The sequence below is a fragment of the Muntiacus reevesi genome, chromosome 18 (genome assembly GCF_963930625.1).
Source record: "Muntiacus reevesi chromosome 18, mMunRee1.1, whole genome shotgun sequence".
Taxonomy (NCBI): Eukaryota; Metazoa; Chordata; class Mammalia; order Artiodactyla; family Cervidae; genus Muntiacus; species Muntiacus reevesi.
Genome location: NC_089266.1, coordinates 22232496 through 22252699, shown reverse-complemented (window position 1 = coordinate 22252699; position 20204 = coordinate 22232496). Strand labels below are relative to the sequence as shown.

At 37.9% G+C, this 20204-nt stretch overlaps 1 protein-coding gene across 1 annotated transcript in view; it reads right to left on the bottom strand.

The window, feature by feature from the left end:
* Positions 1–20204, bottom strand: part of IKZF3 (IKAROS family zinc finger 3) — an 86842-nt gene that overhangs the window by 53242 nt on the left and 13396 nt on the right. Inside the window, exons 2-3 of the mRNA XM_065909020.1 lie at positions 11062–11115; positions 8962–9063 (exon numbers count right to left, since the gene is read on the bottom strand). Of these exons, the coding sequence (XP_065765092.1) occupies positions 8962–9063; positions 11062–11115 (156 nt within the window). The remainder of the gene's footprint in view (positions 1–8961; positions 9064–11061; positions 11116–20204) is intronic.

Here is a 20204-nt window from a genome sequence, read left to right as displayed (position 1 = left end):
TTCTCCAAAGAAAACATACATGCCAGTAGGCCAACAGGCACATGATAAGATGTTCAAAATCACTAATTATTAGAGAAATGCAAATCAAAACTACAATGAAGTTCCACCTCACACTGATCAGAATGGCTTTAATGAAAAAGTCTACAAACAATAAATGCTGGGAAGGGTGTGGAGAAAAGAGAACCCTCCAACACTGTTGGTGGGAATGTAAATTGGTGCAGTTACTATGGAAAACAGTAAGGAGGTTCCTCCAAAAACTAAAAATAGAGCTGTCATATGATCCAGCAATCCCACTCCTGGGCATATATCCAGACAAAACTACAGTTCAAAAAGATACGTGCACCCCAGTGTTCACTGCAGCACTATCTACAACAGCCAAGATACTGAAGCAACCTAAATATCCATCTAATGATGAATGTACAAAGAAGATGTGGTATATATATATACAAGAGGACACTTGTTATTATTGTGTAGTAGCTAAGCCGTGTCCAACTCTTTTACAATCTTATGGACTGTAGCCTGCCAGACTCCTCTGTCCCTGGGATTTCCCAGGCAAGAACACTGTAGTGGGTTGCCATTTCCTTCTCCAGGGCATCTTCCCCACCCAGGAATCGAACCCACGTCTCCTGCAAGGGCAGGTAGATTCTTTACCACTGAGTCACCAGCCTCAGACATAAAACAGAATGAAATAATGCCATTTGATGTAACATGAATGGACCTAGAGACTGTCATACTAAGTGAAGTAAGTCAGACAGGAGAAGAAAAATATCATATGATATCACTTATATGTGGAATCTAACATGTGACACAAATGAACTTATTTATGAAATGGAAATAGACTCATAGACTTAGAAAACAAACTTATAGGTTACCAAAGGGGAAGGGAGCTGAGGGAGAAATAAATTAGGATTTTGGGATTAGCAGATACAAACTACTATATATAAAATAGATAAACAACAAAGTCATAGAGAACTATATTCAATATCTTGTATAAATCATAATGGAAAAGAACATGAAAAATAGTATGTGTATATATATGTATACATATATATATATATATATGCAAAACTGAATACCAGAATACCAGACCATCTTATCTGTCTCCTGAGAAACCTGTATATGTGTCAAGAAGCAAGATTTAGAACCCTGTATGGAACAACTGACTGGTTTAAGATTGAGAAAGGAGTTCAACAGGGCTGTCTGCTGTTACCCTGTTTGTTTCATCTAAACGCTGAGCACAGTATGAAAAATATCAGGCGAGATGAGTTAAAAGCTGGAATCAAGATGGGTGGGAGCAACATCAACCACCTCAGATATGCAGATGATACCACTCTAATGGCAGAAAGTGAAGAGCCTCTTGATGAGGGTGAAGGAGGAGTGTGAAAGAGCCAGCTTAAACCTAAATATTAAAAAAACTAAGATCATGGTATCCAGCCCCATTTCTTCATGCAAATAGAGGGGGGAAAGATGGAAGTAGTGACAAACATCCTCTTCTTAGGCTCTAAAATCACTGTGGATGGTGACTGCAGTCATGAAATCAGAAGACATTAGCTTCTTGACAGGAAAGCTATGACAAACCTAGGCAGTCATTACTCTGCTGACAAAGGTCCATATTGTCAAGGCTATGGTCTTCCCAGTGGTCACATATGGTTGTGAGACCTGGACCGTAAAGAAGGTAGCGTACCAAAGAATTGATGCCTTCGAACCGTGGTGCTGGAGAAGACTCCTGAGAGTCCCATGGACAGCAAGATCAAACCAGTCAATCTTAAGGGAAATCAACCCTGAATACTTAATTGGAAGGACTGATGCTGAAGCTCAAACTCCAGTATTTTGGTCATCTGATATGATTTACAGCGGACTCATTGGAAAAGTCCCTGATGCTGGGAAAGATTCAGGGCAGAAGGAGAAGAGGGCGTCAGAGGATGAGATGGTTGGATGGCATCACCAATGCAATGCACATGAACTTAGGCAAACTTCGAGAGATGCTGAGGGACAGAGAGGCCTAACGTGCTGCAGTCCATGGAGTTGCAAAGAGTTGGACATGACTGGGCGACTGAACAACCACATGTACACCTGAATCACTCTGCTGTATACCAGAAACTAACAGAACATTGTAAATCAACTATACTTCAATTAAAAAAAAAAGAATATAAGGGTTGATGTATTAAGGTGAAAGTTTGGAGGAAAACTGGTATGTCCTAAGTGATTGCATCTCTTTTACCTGATTGCATTATGGGAATGGTTGCTGTGTCTGACCAGGGAACTCTTTTGTAGAACAGGAGGCATGAAAATCTATCCTTCAAGTAATATTAATTGGACATGCTAAATGAGGATGAATAAGATTGCCCAAGTTCACACAGGGTAGAAGAGAAGCTGGAGCACTGGCATGGACAAATTCTATGCAATAGTTCTATGTGGAGCACAGATTGGGGCTTATGGCAAAAATCTGGGAGTGCTTCCTAGTGACAACTATGGCGATGATGGAATAGAGAATTTCTACTTGAGGGGCAAGCAGTAGGCTTATATCAGACATTAATTGAAACTGCCCCAATGACTGCAGGACAAACAATAATCTCAATATCTGAAATACCCATGGTATCTTAGATGGTGTCAGAAAAATGCTCTACTGAGGAGGGCAATGCCCAGAAGAGTTTCAAAAGAAAATGGAAATGGCTTACACAGGATTATGCTACAAGAGAATGCAAGCTGGAGACACAAGCAGGGAGCCTCTTTTCTACTAGGACTGACTTTGGAACTGTGTAAGGAGCTGCCAGATTCTATCATCACTTGGACAGTGCCCTATAAACTGCTCTTTTTTTTAAAGCTTTTTATTTTTTATTGGGGTATAGCCAGTTAACAATGTTGTGATAGTTTCATGTGGACAGCAAAGGGACTCAGTCATACATATACATATATCCATTCTCCCGCAAACTCCCCTCCCATCCAACCTGCCACATAACATTGAGCAGAGTTCCATGTGCTATACAGTAGATCCCTGTTGGTTATCCACTTTAAATATAGCAGAGTATACAGGTCCATCCCAAACTATCCCTTACCAGTATCCTCTCCCTGCCCCAACCCCAGCAACCATTAATTTGTTCTCTATGTCTGTGAGTCTCTTTCCCCTATAAACAGTTCTTATGTTCAGTCGCTCAGTTGTGTCTGACTCTTTGCAGCCCCCACTAGGCTCTTCTGTTCAAGGAATTTTCCAGGCAAGAATACTGGAGTGGGCTGCCAGTACCTACTCCAGGAGATGTTCCAGACCCAGGGATTGAACCCAAGTCTCTTATGACTCCTGTATCATAAGATTCTTTACCACTAGCACCACTTGGGAAGCCCAAACAGCTCTTGACTGACCAGCAAAGGTCTGCTTGATGTATGGATGGCAGTCCAAGGTAAATAGCCAATATCCTATTTGAAAGACCTTCTTCAATCTTCTGATTGAAGAAGGTAAAAACAAATCAGTTTGGTGGGATGAATTACATGCTGCTTTCCTAGCAGTGGTGGAAGAATTGAACAATAATGAAAGCCTCTATGTTTTGGTTTTTACCTGACTCATGAGTGACGGTCAATGACCTGGCCATATTGATAGGCAGAAGGCAATAGAAATCTAGCCTATTAAAGGGATGCCCACATGGAGTAGAACCCTACAGAAATCACTGTGGAAACTGGAGAGTACATTAAAGTAGGACAGGTTGATGTTCAACAGAAGAACCTCCTTCCAGACTAGATGATGATCAGTCATCCATGGATATCGTGGTATATTAGCTTGAGATGGCAACCTGGGTCCATGAAATGAATAGACATTTGGGGACCAAAGTAGTGCAGAGGGCTGAATCAGGACATATTCCTTTTGCACCCTTTGAAGCTCAAAATGCCAACAAGAACGGTTCAGTATGCCAACAAGAGAAACAGAGGCTGCAGATGACTATGGGGGGATTCCTCAGGGGGAACACCCCAAGCATAACTGGTAAGTGGATTACACTGAACCACTGTCAGTAGACCCAGTAGGGCTACAAATGGGTTTTGACAGAATAGACATTGACTCAATACTGAGTTATGCTTACCTGGTGGTAGATGCAAAGAGTTCAAGTACTATAAAAGAATCGGAATAGAAGATATTGAACCCATTTGGATCATCAAATCACATTTTATCAGAGAAAGGAACACACTTTACAGCTCATAATGCCAAATAATGAGTAGTCAGAGAGATTCTTCTCAGAATAAGTTTCATAGAAAATTGGAACAAGCATTTGAAATACTCCTTGTTTAAAACAGGGGGAGATGGAGGCATGAAGGGTTGGTTAACGTGTTTTCAGGAGTTTAAAAAAAAAGAAGGTACAATCTGTTTGTAGGATATATACTAAGTTTTAAGTTGACCTTAAAATGCATTCCAATATACATCAGGTGCAGACAAACACTATTTGATTCCATCTACACAAGACACCTAGAATAGTCAAATTCATGGAGTCAGATAGTATGTTGGGAGACAGAAGGGGCTGGGGGGTAGAGGGTGGGGAGGGGGAACGGGGAGTTAGTATTTAATGGGGACAGAAGTCTCAATTTAGGAAGGTAAAAAATTCAGGAGATGGATGATGGTGACAGTTGCACAACAATGTGAATGCACTTGGTGCTACTAAACTGTATAATTAAATATGGTTAAAGTAGTATGTTTTATATTATGCGACTTTTACCACAACAAAAAAATTTTAATAAATTAAAACATTAAAAAAAGACACTCAACATAATAGGATCTAAGGCAGCATTGTTCCCACTAGATGGATCCCTCTGTTTTTCAGGGGAAGAGAGGGTGGTGAGAGGCTGCTGGTATGACTATGCAATTTTTTTTTCATGAGAGGAAGATGATGGTCTGACTATATGATTCTTTCCAAGGAGAGAGGATCTTGGTATGATAAATATACTTTTTCTTTTCTTCTCCATATACCTCAACTTTCTCTTTCCAATCTGACGCCCTGTGGTCACAGGACCAGGGATGTAACTACAAGTGCCAGAAACAGGGATGATTCCTAGGCAAGAAATTGTAACTATAGTTTACACATTTATGTCAGAATTGCTAAAGGCCTGGCAGGGCAGGTAGTGCCTTCATTCTATTTGACAAAATCAAGGTTAACACTTGAAAGTAGCTATTGGCTGGTGGTAAAAAAAAAAATAGCCCAGTAGTTATGCAGCTAAGTAATTCTACCCTATATGAATAGAAATGAACTGAAGGGGAGGCACTTACTACACTAGTATGTTGCCTGAAATCTAGAACAGCACAGTTGCTAAATCTAAAGTTCCTTCCAAATGTGGAAAAGTTTAGGTATAAATAAATGGAGAGAAGGAAGAACAGTAGTTCAGGGTAAAGGAATGAATCAATGGGCTATGCAAACAAAGGAAATCTAATATCATATTACAATTTCAACAGAGGCTCAGAGTAAGGGAATACTACTATCTTTTAGCTCAATTGTGGGCTTCCCTGGTGGCTCAGAAGGTAAAGAATCCGCCTGCAATGCGGGACAGCTGAGTTCAATACCTGGGTTGCAAAGATCCCCGGAGAAGGTAACTCACTCCAGTATTCTAGCCTGGAGAATTCCATGGACAGAGGAGCCTGGCAGGCTACAGACCATGGGGTCACAAAGAGTCGGACTCAACTGAGCAACTTTCACTTTAGCTCAATTACACCAGATGCTTGAAAAGATGAAACCATGTATTGCTGAGACTACTTGTGCCTTTGGGACTTGACAAGATCAAATGGAAGCACACAAATCTGAGTGGTCTCACCCTTGAAGACATTTTCATATGATAGGATGATGGACTAGACTAATTAATGACTGAATGTGACTCTAGTGATGTACCAGTATCTTTCAACTTATATGATGCTTTTGCTATAAGAGATTAGTGAGGGTGACAAAATATACATTTGGTCTTTGTCCCAGGTTCCTGGTATGAAGTTCCTAGTTCAGTTGAGTTAAGTCACTCAGTCATGTCTGTCTCTTTGGGACCCCTGGACTGCAGCACACCAGGCCTCCCTGTCCATCACCAACTCCCAGAGTTTACTCAAACTCATGTCCATTGAGTCGATGGTGCCATCCAACCATCTCATCCTCTGTTGTCCCCTTCTCCTCCTGCCTTCAATCTTTACCAGCATCAGGGTCTTTTCAAATGAGTCAGTTCTTCCCATCAGGTGGCCAAAGTATTGGAATTTCAGCTTCAGCATCAGTCCTTCTAATAAATATTCAGGACTGATTTCCTTTAGGATGGGTTGGTTGGATCTCCTAGCTGTCCAAGGGACTCTCAAGAGCCTTCTCCAGCACCACAGTTCAAAAGCATCAATTCTTCCGTGCTCAGCTTTCTTTATAGTCCAACTATCACATCCGTACATGACTACTGGAAAACCACAGCTTTGACTAGATGGACCTTTGTTGGCAAAGTAACGTCTCTGTTTTTTAGTAGGCAGTCTAGGTTAGTCATAACTTTTCTTTCAAGGAGCAAGCGTCTTTTAATGTCATGGCTGCAGTCACCATCTGCAGTGATTTTGGAGCCCCCCCAAATAAATTCTCTCACTGTTTCCATTGTTTCCCCATCTATTTGAAGTTCCTAAAACCCTTGGAATTCCCTGAGTGATAAGAATGTCTTTTGTTATTCATAATAAGCCCCTTTCAATAACACCTGAGTTTATGCTACTGAAGTAACTTAGGTTGCAGCCCCTAAATAGCCTAAGGATGGGTTGGTCACCAGAAACACCAAGTGATTAGAGGACTGGAACTTTCAATGTCACCCACCAACCTCCAGGAAGGGAACTGGAGATTGAGCTCTACAATACTTTTGAACTGTACGATTCAGAGAGTGTCTGGTGATGACATCAAGCTGTTGAGAGGGTGGTTTGCCTAGGGAGGGCATGGAAGCTTTGCACTCCCCACCACATAACTTGCCCTATGTACCTCTTCCATTTGGCTATTCCTGAGTTGTGTTCTTTATGATAAACCAGTAATAGTATGTAAAGTGTTTTCCTAAGTTCTGTGAGTCATTCTAGCAAAGGATCAAACCTGAAGGGAGGGTGGTGTGGGAAATCCTAAATTTGTAGTCAAGTTGGACAGAAGGGCAGGTAACCTGGGGACCTGGAACTTTCAACTGAAGTCTGAGTGAGGGCAGTCTTGTGGGACTGAGTTCTATGAGTTCTGTGATAATTCTAGAAATTAGCATAAAAATTGAATTGAATTGTTGGATGACTAGTTGGTACCTAGAGAACTAGTGGAAAACATCCTAGACAAACTTTCTATCATGAACATGTATTACTTTAATAACAGAAAAGAGTAAAATAAACATGTTATTTTTAAAAATGAAATATGAAAAGACAACCAACAGAATGGGAAAAGTATTTGCAAAGTGACCAACGAGAGATTAATCTCCAATATATACAAACAGCTCATGCAGCTCAATATCAAAAAAGCAATTAATTCAATCAAAATAAGGGCTAAAGATCTAAGTAGACATTTCTCCAAAGAAGACATACAGGTGACCAAAAAAGCACATGAAGAGATGCTCAACATCACTGATTATTAGAGAAACGCAAATCAAAACTACAATAAGGTACCACCTCACACTGGTCAGAATGGCCATCATTAAAAAACCTACAAACAATAAATGCTAGAGAGGGTGTGGAAAAAAGGGATACCTCTTACGCTATTGGTGGGAATATAAATAGGTACAGTCACTATAAAAAAGACTATGGAAGTTCCTCAAAAAAACAAAAAATATAGCTACTATATGATATAGCAATCTCATTCCCAGGCATATACTCAGAGAAAACCATAAATTATAAAGATACACGAAACCCAAAGTTCATTGCAGCACTATTTATAATAGTTAGGACATGGAAGCAAGCTAAATGACCATCACAGATGAATGAATAAAGAAGATATGGTGCATATATACAATGGAATATTACTCAGCCATAAAAAGGAATGAAATAATGCCATTTGCAACAACATGGATGGACCTGGAGATTGTCATACTGAGTGAAATAAGTCAGATAGAAAGACAAATATCATATGATATCACTTATATGTGAAATCTTAAAAATGTTACAAATGAATTTATTTACAAATCAGAAACAGAGTCACAAACATAGAAAACAAACTTATGGTTACTGAGGGGAAAGAGGGGAGGGATAAATTGGGAGATTGAGATTTACATATGCACACTACTAGATATAAAATAGATAACTAATAAGAACGTACTGTTAGCACAGGGAACTCTACTAAATACTCTGCAATGACTTATATGGGAAAAGAATCTAAAAGAGCAAATATATATTTATATTTAACTGATTCACTTTGCTGTACAGTAGAAACTAACACAACATTGTAAATTAACTATACCCCAATAAAAGTAGTTTTTTTTCTTTTAATTTATTTTAATTGGAGGCTAATTACTTTACAATATTGTGGTGGTTTTTGCCATACATTCACATGAGTCAGCCATGGGTGTACATGTGTTCCCCATCCTGACCCTCCCTCCCACCTCCCTCCCCATCCCATCCCTCAGGGTCATCCCAGTGCACCAGCCCTGAGCACCCTGTCTCATGCATCAAATCTGGTGATCTATTTCACACATAATATACATGTTTCAATGCTATTCTCTCAAATCATCCCAGCCTCGCCTTCTCCCACAGAGTCCAAAAGTCTGTTCTTTACATCTGTGTCTCTTTTGCTGTTATACCCCAATAAAAGTAATTTTAAAAAATTTAAAAATGAAGTTATTATAGCTTGAACACTGAATAAACACCTTAACTTCTCAAAATCTTCTGAATCCTACTGCAAATTATTAAATGCAAATATTTGTAAAGTGAATAAAACTGAATTCCTCCCAATTCAATCCACACATATAAGTTTTCTTGATTTCTTCTCCATACTGAGCCTCAACCATTTCTTTAGTTCTGGTCTGTACACTATGGCTCACCTCCTATGTCTTCATCCTCATTGGCTGGGCCTTCTGTACCATCCACATTTTCTGTTTCATGAGCTTTGGTTAAATCGTAGTCATTCAAAAGCTCTGAACCTTCTAGGAGATAAAAAGAATTTTAACTATGAAGTAACTTTAAAGGATTTTTATAAACCTGTATTAAGTAAGCCTCCCATTTCAGCTTTATCCAATCCCTAAGTGATAGACAATATCCTTTCACAAACACCCAAGCAAGATATATGTGAAATTTTAGAAATATGCCCAAGGTTTATTTGCCTTTCAATTAGACATCATTTTCTTGAACAGTTCTTTCACTTTAAATTCCACTCAAGTTCCTTCTGGATAGAAATCCTCTCTTCTTTGGTGTATTTCAGGACATTGAGTAAGATGTTAAGACTAAGAATATTAACATATAGTGATGAGAAATATTGAGCCTGAGACTACTGGCAAAGCTCAATTTGGGAAAGATGCTTTCCTGAGAGGAAGCCTATAAGCTTCTGTATACCAAATTGTATTTTCCCTTTCTGTTCACATTATAAATATAATTTTATGGAGAGCATATTGGCCCCCAAATTCTTTTATTTCTTCAAACATTTACTAAATGTTGACAAGGCTACAGATATGAATAGGTCATAATTCCTGTATTCAAAGAGCTGGTAACTTACAGATGTAGATAAAACAAACCCACAAATACAATGCAAGATTCAGACAAGAGATAAGTCTAAAATGTAGACTCGGACAAGAGATTAAGGGAAATACAAAGTGCTATGGGAGTTCCTAAGTAAAAGGCAGTAGATATGATAAAAGCATGGTTAAATAAACAACAAACTTGCTAATAATTAAGTTTAACAAAAACACAATTTTTTGCAATAAATATCGATAATAACAGAAGTAAGGAAGAAGGCATGACATAGCTGGAATTTTTTCACATATAAGCACAGTAGTTTAATAAAAAAAATGATAACAAAAGAAATGAACAGAAAAGACCCACTTGCCATCAAACTCCTTCCTAATATTAAAAAAAAATTTGCTGAGAACCTACTATATGCAACAAATAGTCAAAAAACACTGAATCCTGCAGCACTAAGAAGGCGTTGAAATAGGAGAGGAGATGGAAACTCTGCAGTGGCTTGCTTTCTGCTCCAAGCATGACTGAACATGTGGAACAGGACATTTTACTGGAATACAGGAGCAAAATGGAAACATATCACACAAGATACAGGACTAAGAGGTCGTGAAAATGTAGTCGTCATGGATTCAGGCAAAGTTTTTCATTTCTGCATATCATATACTCTTAGACACTAATATACTGCTCTAAACAATAGTTTTCTTTTCTCAAGACTGAAATGATAGATATACAGTGCACGTCTGAACAACTGATATGAGGAACATGTTCAATTAAAACATAAGGTTACAAACTTGGAGTAAAATAAAGACACCTGTGTGATAAATTTTGTAATATAGTAAAAGCTTTGATTCAAACAAAGTGAGTATACCATTAGAGAAAACACAATTTATTTTTAGGAAATAGATTATTTTAAGTTTTTATAGTTTATTATGGACTAAGGGTCAGCAAATCATGGCCTAAGGCCAAATCTAGCCATGGCCTGTTTTTATCAATATATAGACCCAGGAGGTAGGAATGGTTTTACAGTTTTAAAGATTGTAAAAAATATAAAGAAGAATACACAACAGAGACTATATACGGCCCACAAATAAATAAAATATTTATTCTCCGGCTCTTTACAAAAAAAGTTTGCTGACCACTCTTGCTGAATGAAAAGCACAAATTTTATAAGCTGTGATATTATTCAACAAAAGCTGTCTTAATTCAAATGAGTCAGCTGAAAAAAAATTTTAAAGAAAATAAAAAAAACAGTGAAAAAATAAAAAAATATTGAGTGGGGTGGTTTGGCACTGTGATGTCAAATAATTATATGATCTAAACGGATGCATTATTTTTTTGTCAGGAAGACACAACTTCATCTTTTCCACAACACATTTCCATAGCATTTTTATTGCAATCAGAATATTCCTCTTCATTTGAATTATTCAGTAAAGGTACATTTTTAGAGAGGAAAGACCTGATGTTGTTACCTGTGGGCACAGACTGCTCTTGAGTGCTCTTCAGTTCCACATTTGGTTTTATATCTGAAACAAAAAGGATTATAAATATTAGCTTTTTAGAGTAAATTTTTTTCAGATCTGAGCATTCTAAATTTAATAAGGATACCACTTTGGAAGACTTAGTTGCTGATTTCCTCTTCAGAGCAGGACTATTCTCTACATCCTTCCTAAAAAGTATCTCAAGGAGAATAAAAGAATCCATGCAGAAATTATATTTTAAAGAGATTAAGAGGAAAAAATTACTATTTTGCATTTATTCTGGTTCTTTTATTTTTTCATAAAGACCTGAGTTCCTATCTGGTATTGTCTTGCTTCAGTCTAAAGATCTTTCTTCAGCACATCTACTAATGCAACTGTATGAATGACTTTTCTCAACTTTCCATTTATTTGGAAATATCTTTATTTTGCCTTAAATTTTAAAGGATATTTTTACTTGACATAGAATTATGGGTTGACAGTTTTCTTCTGTTACTTTAAGGATGGCATTCCACTATCTTCTTATCCTCTATTGCTTTTGATGAGAAGAATATTTTCAATCATTGTTTTCCTTTATATATTCCTTTTCTATGAATGCTTTCGATTTTCTCCTTAGTCTTTAGCAGTTTAACTGCTATATGCCTAGGTGTGATTTTATCTGCATTTATCTCACATGGGTCCACTGAACTCCTTATCTGTAACATTGTGTTTTTCACCAAACCTGATAATTTTTCAGCTATTATTTCTTCAAATTCCTTTTCTCTCCATTCTTTTGCCCTTTTTCTTCAAGGACTTCATCTACATGCGTGTTAGATTTTTTCATATTCCTACATTTTCTTGAGGTCCTGTTCTTTTCCCCTTAAAGTTCTTTTCTCTGTTGCTCAGATTGAATACTTTCATTAATGAAACTTCATTATCCTTTCTTCTGTCATCTTAATGTGCTATCAAGCCTATCCAGTGAGTTTTATATTTCAGATACTGTAATTTTTAGTTCTAGAATTCTATTTTGATCTTTTTTATAGTCTCTCTCTAGAGTAGGAAATGGCAACCCACTCCAGTACTCTTGCCTGGAGAATCCCATGGACAGAGAAGCCTTGTGGGCTACAGTCCATGGGGTCGCAAAAAGTTGGACACGATTGCCTGACTGAGCACACTACACAGTCTCTCTGCTAGATTTCCTATTTGTTAATTCATTACAAGCACATTTTCCTTTGCATCTGAGCATAATTATTACACTTGTTTAAGAACCTTGTCCTCCAATTCTAATATCTATATCATTTTGGGGTTAGTCACCTATGACTTCCTTTTCTCTTGAGTATGTGACACATTTTCCTGCTTATTCAAATAACCTAAGAATTCTGGATTGTACCCTGAAAATTATAAAGATATGTTACAGAATTTCTGGAGTCTGTTATGTTCCTTTGAAGGATATAGGAGATTTTCTTTATTTTACTTTTTAAAGCATGTAGTTAAACTCATATTCTGTTTCATTTGTGGTGGGAAGCATCTAGGGTAATCAGTTGTCCCAGTATACCAGGGATTGAAGGTTTTCCAAGACTACAGAACTTTCACAGCCTCAGGAAAACTGGCACAAGTTGGTCACTCTTGCAGAAGTGTAAATCTCTGTTCAGTTACTTTCACCTCAGATGGACTGCGAAGGGTGTGACCCATACAAGTATAGTTCAAGGATTAGCTAAAGATTTGGTCCAGCTAGAGCATTTATACACAAAAGGCCCTCTCTACCCTCTCCACTCTAGGATTTCCCCATTTGTTTCCTGTGATTGTTTGTGATTTCTATGTTTTTTAAACCAGTAAAACTGTGGATTATCTATTCAAGTTTTGGTCACTCAGATGCTAAAACTGGGACCTGCCTTTGAGCAAAACAGCCTTAAAGACAGGTTGGTTTTGATTATTTTCCAATGCCTGCAGGTAATAGATTTTTCATATTTTGTCCAGAACTATAATTGTTCTCTGCTGGAAGGTTGGTTCAACAGGACCAACCTCCTCTACTACTAGAACTCTCCATTTTTTGGTTGTTCTTCATTTCAACGGTCATTTGGGATCATATACCCATAACTGCTCCAGATACCACTGATTTCAAATAATCTATATTTCAGACGTATTTCAATTTTTGTTTTGAAAAATACAGTCACCGCACTTACATTCTATCCTAATATTAAAAGTTTAACACACCACCCACTAGATGTTAGCAGCAAAGCCTAAGTGCAGGAAGAATACAAATATTTTTAAAATAAGCAAGCATTAGTCAGTCAGTCAGTCATGGCCGACTCTTTACGACCCCATGGACTGTAGCTCACTAGGCTCCTGTGTTCATGGAATTCTTCAGGCAAGAATACTGGAGTGGGTTGCTTTCCTACTCGAGGGGATCTTCCTAGCCAGGGATTGAACCCAGGTCTCTTGCACTGCAGACGGATTCTTTACCATCTGAGCCACCAGGGAAGCCTTTTGTAAAATAAGCAAAGGGGCAGCCTAATAGTAGTGTTAAAACCCAAGATGGGTGAAAGAAACGTCCATACAACAAATAGGGACAGGCCAGGGTAGGCTGTTGGAGACCAACCAGTATGAAAAGTGTGCCTGTGTGGGGTGCACATTTAGCATGAGATGAGGAGGGATTCTACATGAAGAGCAGACAGATTGGCAAGTCAGAGCCTAAGCAGGATGAGAAGGGCAGGAGAATTACCTGGGCTGGAGTGATGAAGAAAGTATCCAAGTAAGGGATGACCTAGCATGAGGAGTCAGAGCCTGAGCATAGAAAAGAGGCCATCTATGCCTGGGGGTGCTCTCATTTCAGGGAGTAGACAGGGTGAGCAAGGCACCCACATAGGGACAGTGGGGGCGCCAAAGAGCCCAAATGCAGTGAGGAGTTTCTCTGGGAGTACCCAAGACAAAGTGTCAGAACTTGCCCGGGATGAAGAGGGCATCCACACATTAAGGGCAGCTCTGCTTAGTTGCTCAGTTGTGTCTGACTCTTTGCGACCCCACGGACTGCAGCCCACCAGGCTCTTCTGCCCATGGGGATTCTCCAGGCAAGAATACTGGAGTGGACTGCCATGCCCTCCTCCAGGGGATCTTTCAAACCCAGGTCTCCTGCATTGCAGGAGGATTCTTTACCATATGAGCCACCAGGGAAGCCCAAGAATACTGGAATGGTTAGCCTATCCCTTCGTCAGGGGATCTTTCTGACCCAGGAATCGAACCGGGTTTCCTGCATTGCAGGTAGATGTTTTTACCAGTTGAGCTATCTGGGAAGCCCGTCAGACCCCAATAGTTAAAAAGGGTATCCACGTAGATCAGTGCTTGCAGTACAGGATGTCAGAAACCAAATGAGGCAAGGTAAGAATCTTCACTGAAGAGGAAATGGCAGTGGCAGTGAATGACTGTTTATACAAAGGAGGATTGATCAAGTAGGGAAAATATAATGAGGATCATGAGACCCAGGTTTTTCTCTGTCAGAGAAGGGAGTTATAAATATGGAAACCTGTGGTCCTATATTGGAAATGGAAGTACTGGCAGGAACACATGGCTTCTACTATATATAAATTGATACAAAATATAGATGGAAACGTGTGTATATGTATGGTATAACACACATGGTCTCTAGCTCTGTCCACTGAGAGCCCCTGGGAGCAGAGACACCACAACAGCTTTCAGAATACGGATATTAACTTCTAAGTATCATTCTCAACTCATAGAAACCATATTCCATGGAGAAATGGCTGACTCCAGCACTGGGGGAGGGAAAGTACAGATGAGTCTGAAACATTTTGCTGTGTCAGAAAGCAAGGAAGTGCTCACAGAAACAAGAGCATATATTAAAAGGATATGGAAATTATATTGAAGGGGTTCCCACTGGCCAAATCTGAGACAAGGGAGCATCAAAATTATAATGATAGTATTGGATTATAACCTATTAAAAAAACATAAATTCATGAGTCCATATTGACATTAATAAGTAGTTGATAAATTTAAAGTCCAGTAACAAATGAAAATTTTACATAGTTTCAAAATGCTTCTTCTCAAAATATTATTACAAAGATGAAAAGAGAAACTATATAGTGAAGAACCTGTAGACAACCACTGTACTGAGTAAAGTGATCATTATTGGTAATGGGACAAATGAAAACTATGTGTCCACTGATAATGAAAAGAATACAGCTTCACTTCTGTGATATACCTGCCAGACATGCACAATCTAAATCTAACCATGAGAAAACTAACTCTAACTGAGGGACAATTTACAAAATAACTGGCTTGTAATTCTCAAAAGTGTCAAAGTCATGACTGACTGAGGAACTATTCCAGACTGAAGAACAGGGAAGAGATGTGACAACTAAATGCATATGTGATTCTGAGCTGAATTCTCCTGAGGTGAAGGGCATTATAGAAGCTACTGGAGAAATCTGAGTGGGGTTGGAGGATTAAATTGTAGTAATGCATCAATGTTAATTTCCTGATTTTGATAGTTATTTCCTGGTTATGTCGGAGAGGGTAGAACACACACTAAAGTAGTCAAGGGTGGATAGGGCTTTATGTCAGCAACTTAATCTCAAAATTTCCGGAAAAAAAAAAATAATTTTTTGTACTGTATTGCAACTTTTCTGTAAGTTTGATAGTGGGAGTTTTTTTAAAGCTTTTTTTTTTTTCTTCTTCAGCTAACTGTGAAACTTTTAACTGCACACTAAAGGGATTCTGAACAAAAAAAAAGAAAGAAAAGTAGCTCAAACGTTTCACACGAACAATCTTCATGTGAAAACACCTTTTAGTTATTACAGAGCAAGATGGCTTTTGATTTGGTGACCTAAAGAAAAAAGGTCCTAGTCCCCTGAGCCTTTTAAACTCTCTGACAGTGACATTTAAATAGCTCTCAATATTTTTTTCAAGCAGCCTTTGTGTGGTGTAAACAACACCAGAAGGAACTGAGTACAGTTTCCAAGAAAAAAAGGAGATTTGACTATCTGAGTATTCAAAATTTGAAGGAGACATTTAAACCATCTAAGACTTCCCTGGAAGTCCAGTGGTTAAGGCTCACGTTTCCACTGCAGGGGACACAGGTTCAATCCCTGGTCAGGGAACTAAGATCCCACATGCTGTGGCCCAGCCAAAAAGAAAAAAGAAAACCATCTATAATCAGGCTACATGGATGTTCTTAGGTGCTAAAAAATACTTAAAATACAGGAACAAAGCAGACTGAAGTGTATTTTCCCTTCTTGAATGTAAACATCTTTATAAAAATGTGAAGTCTAGTAGTGAATAGATGATAAAGGAATTCCCATCTGAAGACCAGAAACCTATTAAATATTTATAAGTGCAGCAAAAGTTTTACAGTTTTTAATGGATAATTTTGTAGTTCCTTCATACTTCAGTCCAAAAAAGACTTCCAAAAATTTCCATGGTGGGGTCCACTTGGGTATTTTTAATGTGTTGGCAGTCAATATAGTTTTAAACTATTTTTTAAAAAAAAAGTGCTCTAGAAAGCTAAGAAGGAAAGGTCCCTATACTTCTTTTGACAAAAGTATTAATTCCCTTTACTGATATTAATATATATGGTGCAAATGATGGAAGAATTCCAAAGTGGATTAATTCTGTTGAAATATAATTCCTGTCAATTTTCTACATCTCTCCTATCATTTGAATTGGGTAAAGCATGTTCCTGCCTCAGGACTTTTGCTTTTACTCTTCCCTCTGACCAAAATGCTCTTCCCTCAGATAGCTACCTGCCCTACCTCCTTTCTTCATTCAGGTGTGTGCTCAAAAGTCACCTTATCAAACCAGCTTTACCTAACTACTCTATAATAAGATGTCACCCTTCATTGTCACTTTTTTCTCTTACTTTACAAAATTTTCTTCATACAATTTCTTCATTTTCACCACCTGATGTATATTTTTTCATTTTTTAAAAAGTATTTATTCATTTGGCCATGCCAGCTCTTAGTTGTGACATGCAGAACCTTTGATCTTCATTGCAGCATGCAGGATCTTTAGTTGTGACATGTGAACTCTCAGTTGTGGCAGGTAGGATCTAGTTCCCTGACCAGGGATTGAACCCAGGCCCCCTGCATTGGGAGCACAGAATCTTAGCTACTGGACCACCAGGGAAGTCCCTATTTGTTCACTTTTAAAATGTCTCCTCCCCACCCCACCAGAATGTAAACTTAATGAAAGCATGGATGTTGGCTGTAATTTTTATTGCTTTTTGCTATATTTTCAGCTCTCAAAATAGTACCCATTGTGACAGTCACTCAATAAATATTTGTTAAATTAATACATGAACTTTTACATGTCTATCTTTGCTACTTATAAATACTCTAGGTCAAGGTTCTACAAACTACAGCTTATCGCCTGTTTTTGTATGACTTGTGAACTAAGAATGAGTTTTACATTTTTTAACGGTTGAAAAAAATCAGAAAGATGCATTTCATGCAACTTGAAAATTGTGTAGAATTCTAACATCAGTGTTCATAAATAAAGTTTTATTGGAGCACAGCCAAATCCATGTTGTCTACGGCTGCTTCTGTATTCCAAGAGTAGAGTTGAGTACTTGCAACAGAGACTATATGACTTGCAAAGCCAAAAACATTCACTATCTGGTAACCTTTTAGAAAAAGTTTGCCAAGACCTGGTCAAATATACTATTAATACTAACACTAATACTGCACTGTCCAATACAGTAGCCACTAGCTACATGTGCCAATTTTAGTTTAAGTTAATTAAAGTTAAAAATTTAGTTTCTCAGATACCCAACCACATTTCAAGTACTCAACAGAACATGTAACTAAGGGTCTTTCATATTGGAGAACATAGACAAAGAATATTTCCATCCCCGTAGAAAGTGTTACTGAAGAGCACAGTTGTAGAATTTAGAATATCTCATTGCCGCTTGGGATACCAGTCACTGCAAAGTTGTTTATTTAAAGCAAACATTAAAACTTTGGGTCATGAAAGAAACCATGTGTACAAATTAAATCAATGAAAATTCTAAAGAAATTATACTAGGAAACAGCTTAACAATGATCATATTCTATCAATGTTTTCTAAACTCCTGCAATTGGAATTTCAGGGGAAAGCACTTCCTACTAATTCAGTAATCAAAAAGGTAAAGGATATAGACAGCACTTTCATACAAAGAACTTTATAAACGTCACTGATTAAAAAAATTAACGTGACTCTTCAAAGGGTTAAAAAAGAAAACCCACAGGATGCCAAACATCCAGATAAAATATTTCTAAACGTACCTATATGGGGCTTCCCAGGTGGCACAGTGGAAAAACAATCTGCCTGTAAATTCAGGGGACATAGGTTTAATCCCTGGCCTGGGGAGATTCCACATTCTGTGGAGCAACTAAGTCCATGTGGCACAACTACTGAACCCACACCCTAGGGCCCATGAGCCACTACTGAGCTTGTGCTCCGCAACAAGAGAAGCCACCACAATGAGAAGCCCACGCACCACAACCAAGAGTAGTCCCCCACTCACCATAAGTAGAGATAGCTGAGCAAAAGCAACAGAGACCCAGTGCAACCAAATATAAAGTACTTATATATGTGCATACAAAATAAACTCAGCATGTACATTAGAATTTTTGTATCATTAGATAAAATCATTTTCCTTACCTCATTTAGAAGCCAAAATTACCATCCCTACTTAACACTCTTTGATATCAATTTCCCCCCTGCTCTTGCCATAACTAAATAATCTCCTGATATATTTTTTAATTAAATAATTACTGTTTTCCATTGACACTGGTGTTGTACTATGTTTTCCAATGACATTTTACCTCTTAAACAATAAATCTTATGGACAGATTCTTAGAAAAGTTCAATCTTCCAAGACTGGACCAGGAATAAATAGAAATTATGAACAACCCAATTACAAGCACTGAAATTGAAGCTGTGATCAAAAATCTCCCAAAAAACAAAAGCCCAGGACCAGATGGCTTCACAGGAGAATTCTACCAAACATTTAGAGAAGAGCTAATGCCTATCCTTCTAAAACTCTTAAAAAATTGCAGAGAAAGGAACACTTCCAAACTCATTCTATAAGGCCACCATCACCCTGATACCAAAACCAGACAAAGACAACATAAACAATAAATCTTATAAAAGATACATAGCTTCTGTAACTGATAGAGTTCACAAATATATTGGACTGTTAAAGGTTATTTCTTTTGTAGTTTTCCAAGCACTCTACAAATTCAAAGCTTTATTAGCAATCTCAAATTGTTTTCTACCAGAATTGAAAACAAGCCTCATCATATGCTTGCTGAGAGATGACAATTTCAAATTTGTTTTTACTCCTTCAGATTCTCTCTTTGACAAAGATGCTGTTTAAAAAATTTCATGAGTTAGAATTTTTATTAAATACACCAAGATTTTTCTCTGAGATTCTAGCATTTTATGTGCTACAAAATGAAAAGGGGTAGATTACAAATAAAATTTAAAGTTGAAAATGATAAGGATCTGGTTGAGATTTCATCAAAATTCACACGTGAATAATATGTTATCTATGAACAAAATCAAATATTTACATTAGTAACAAAAGAGGCAACCATATTTTTCATTTGAATGATTATAAACTTGTTTCCAGTTTGTTACTTTAAGTAATTATCATTCAGTAAAGGATATCCACTAATAAACATGGAACTCTGCTCAATGTTATGTGGCAACCTGGTTGGGAGGGGACTTTGTGGGAGAATGGATACATGCATATGTATGGCTGAGTCCCTCCAATGTTCTCTTGAAACCATCACAACACTGTTAACTGGCTATGCGCCAATACAAAATAAAAGTTAAAAAAAAAAGAATACCAGCTAATATAATTCTATTCTTAATTTCAGAGATCAGATTTCCACTTGCTGGTCTGTCTTTCCAGCATAGGTAGAAGTTAGAGGAGAGCAAAACGTCAGTCTCAGAAAGAGCCCCGCACTGAGTCTGCCAGCTCTCCTCAGCACTGGTGCCTGACAGCAGCCAGAAAGTTGTCTTTCAGTGTCAGCATTTCCCTTTACCTTCGTAACAATAAACTGATTTCTCTATCCCCATACCTCTTTCTTAACTTTAAAATGTCCACTTTTACTTTTTAACAAAAAGCTTTGGAAACTGAGTCATGGACTACAAAATGA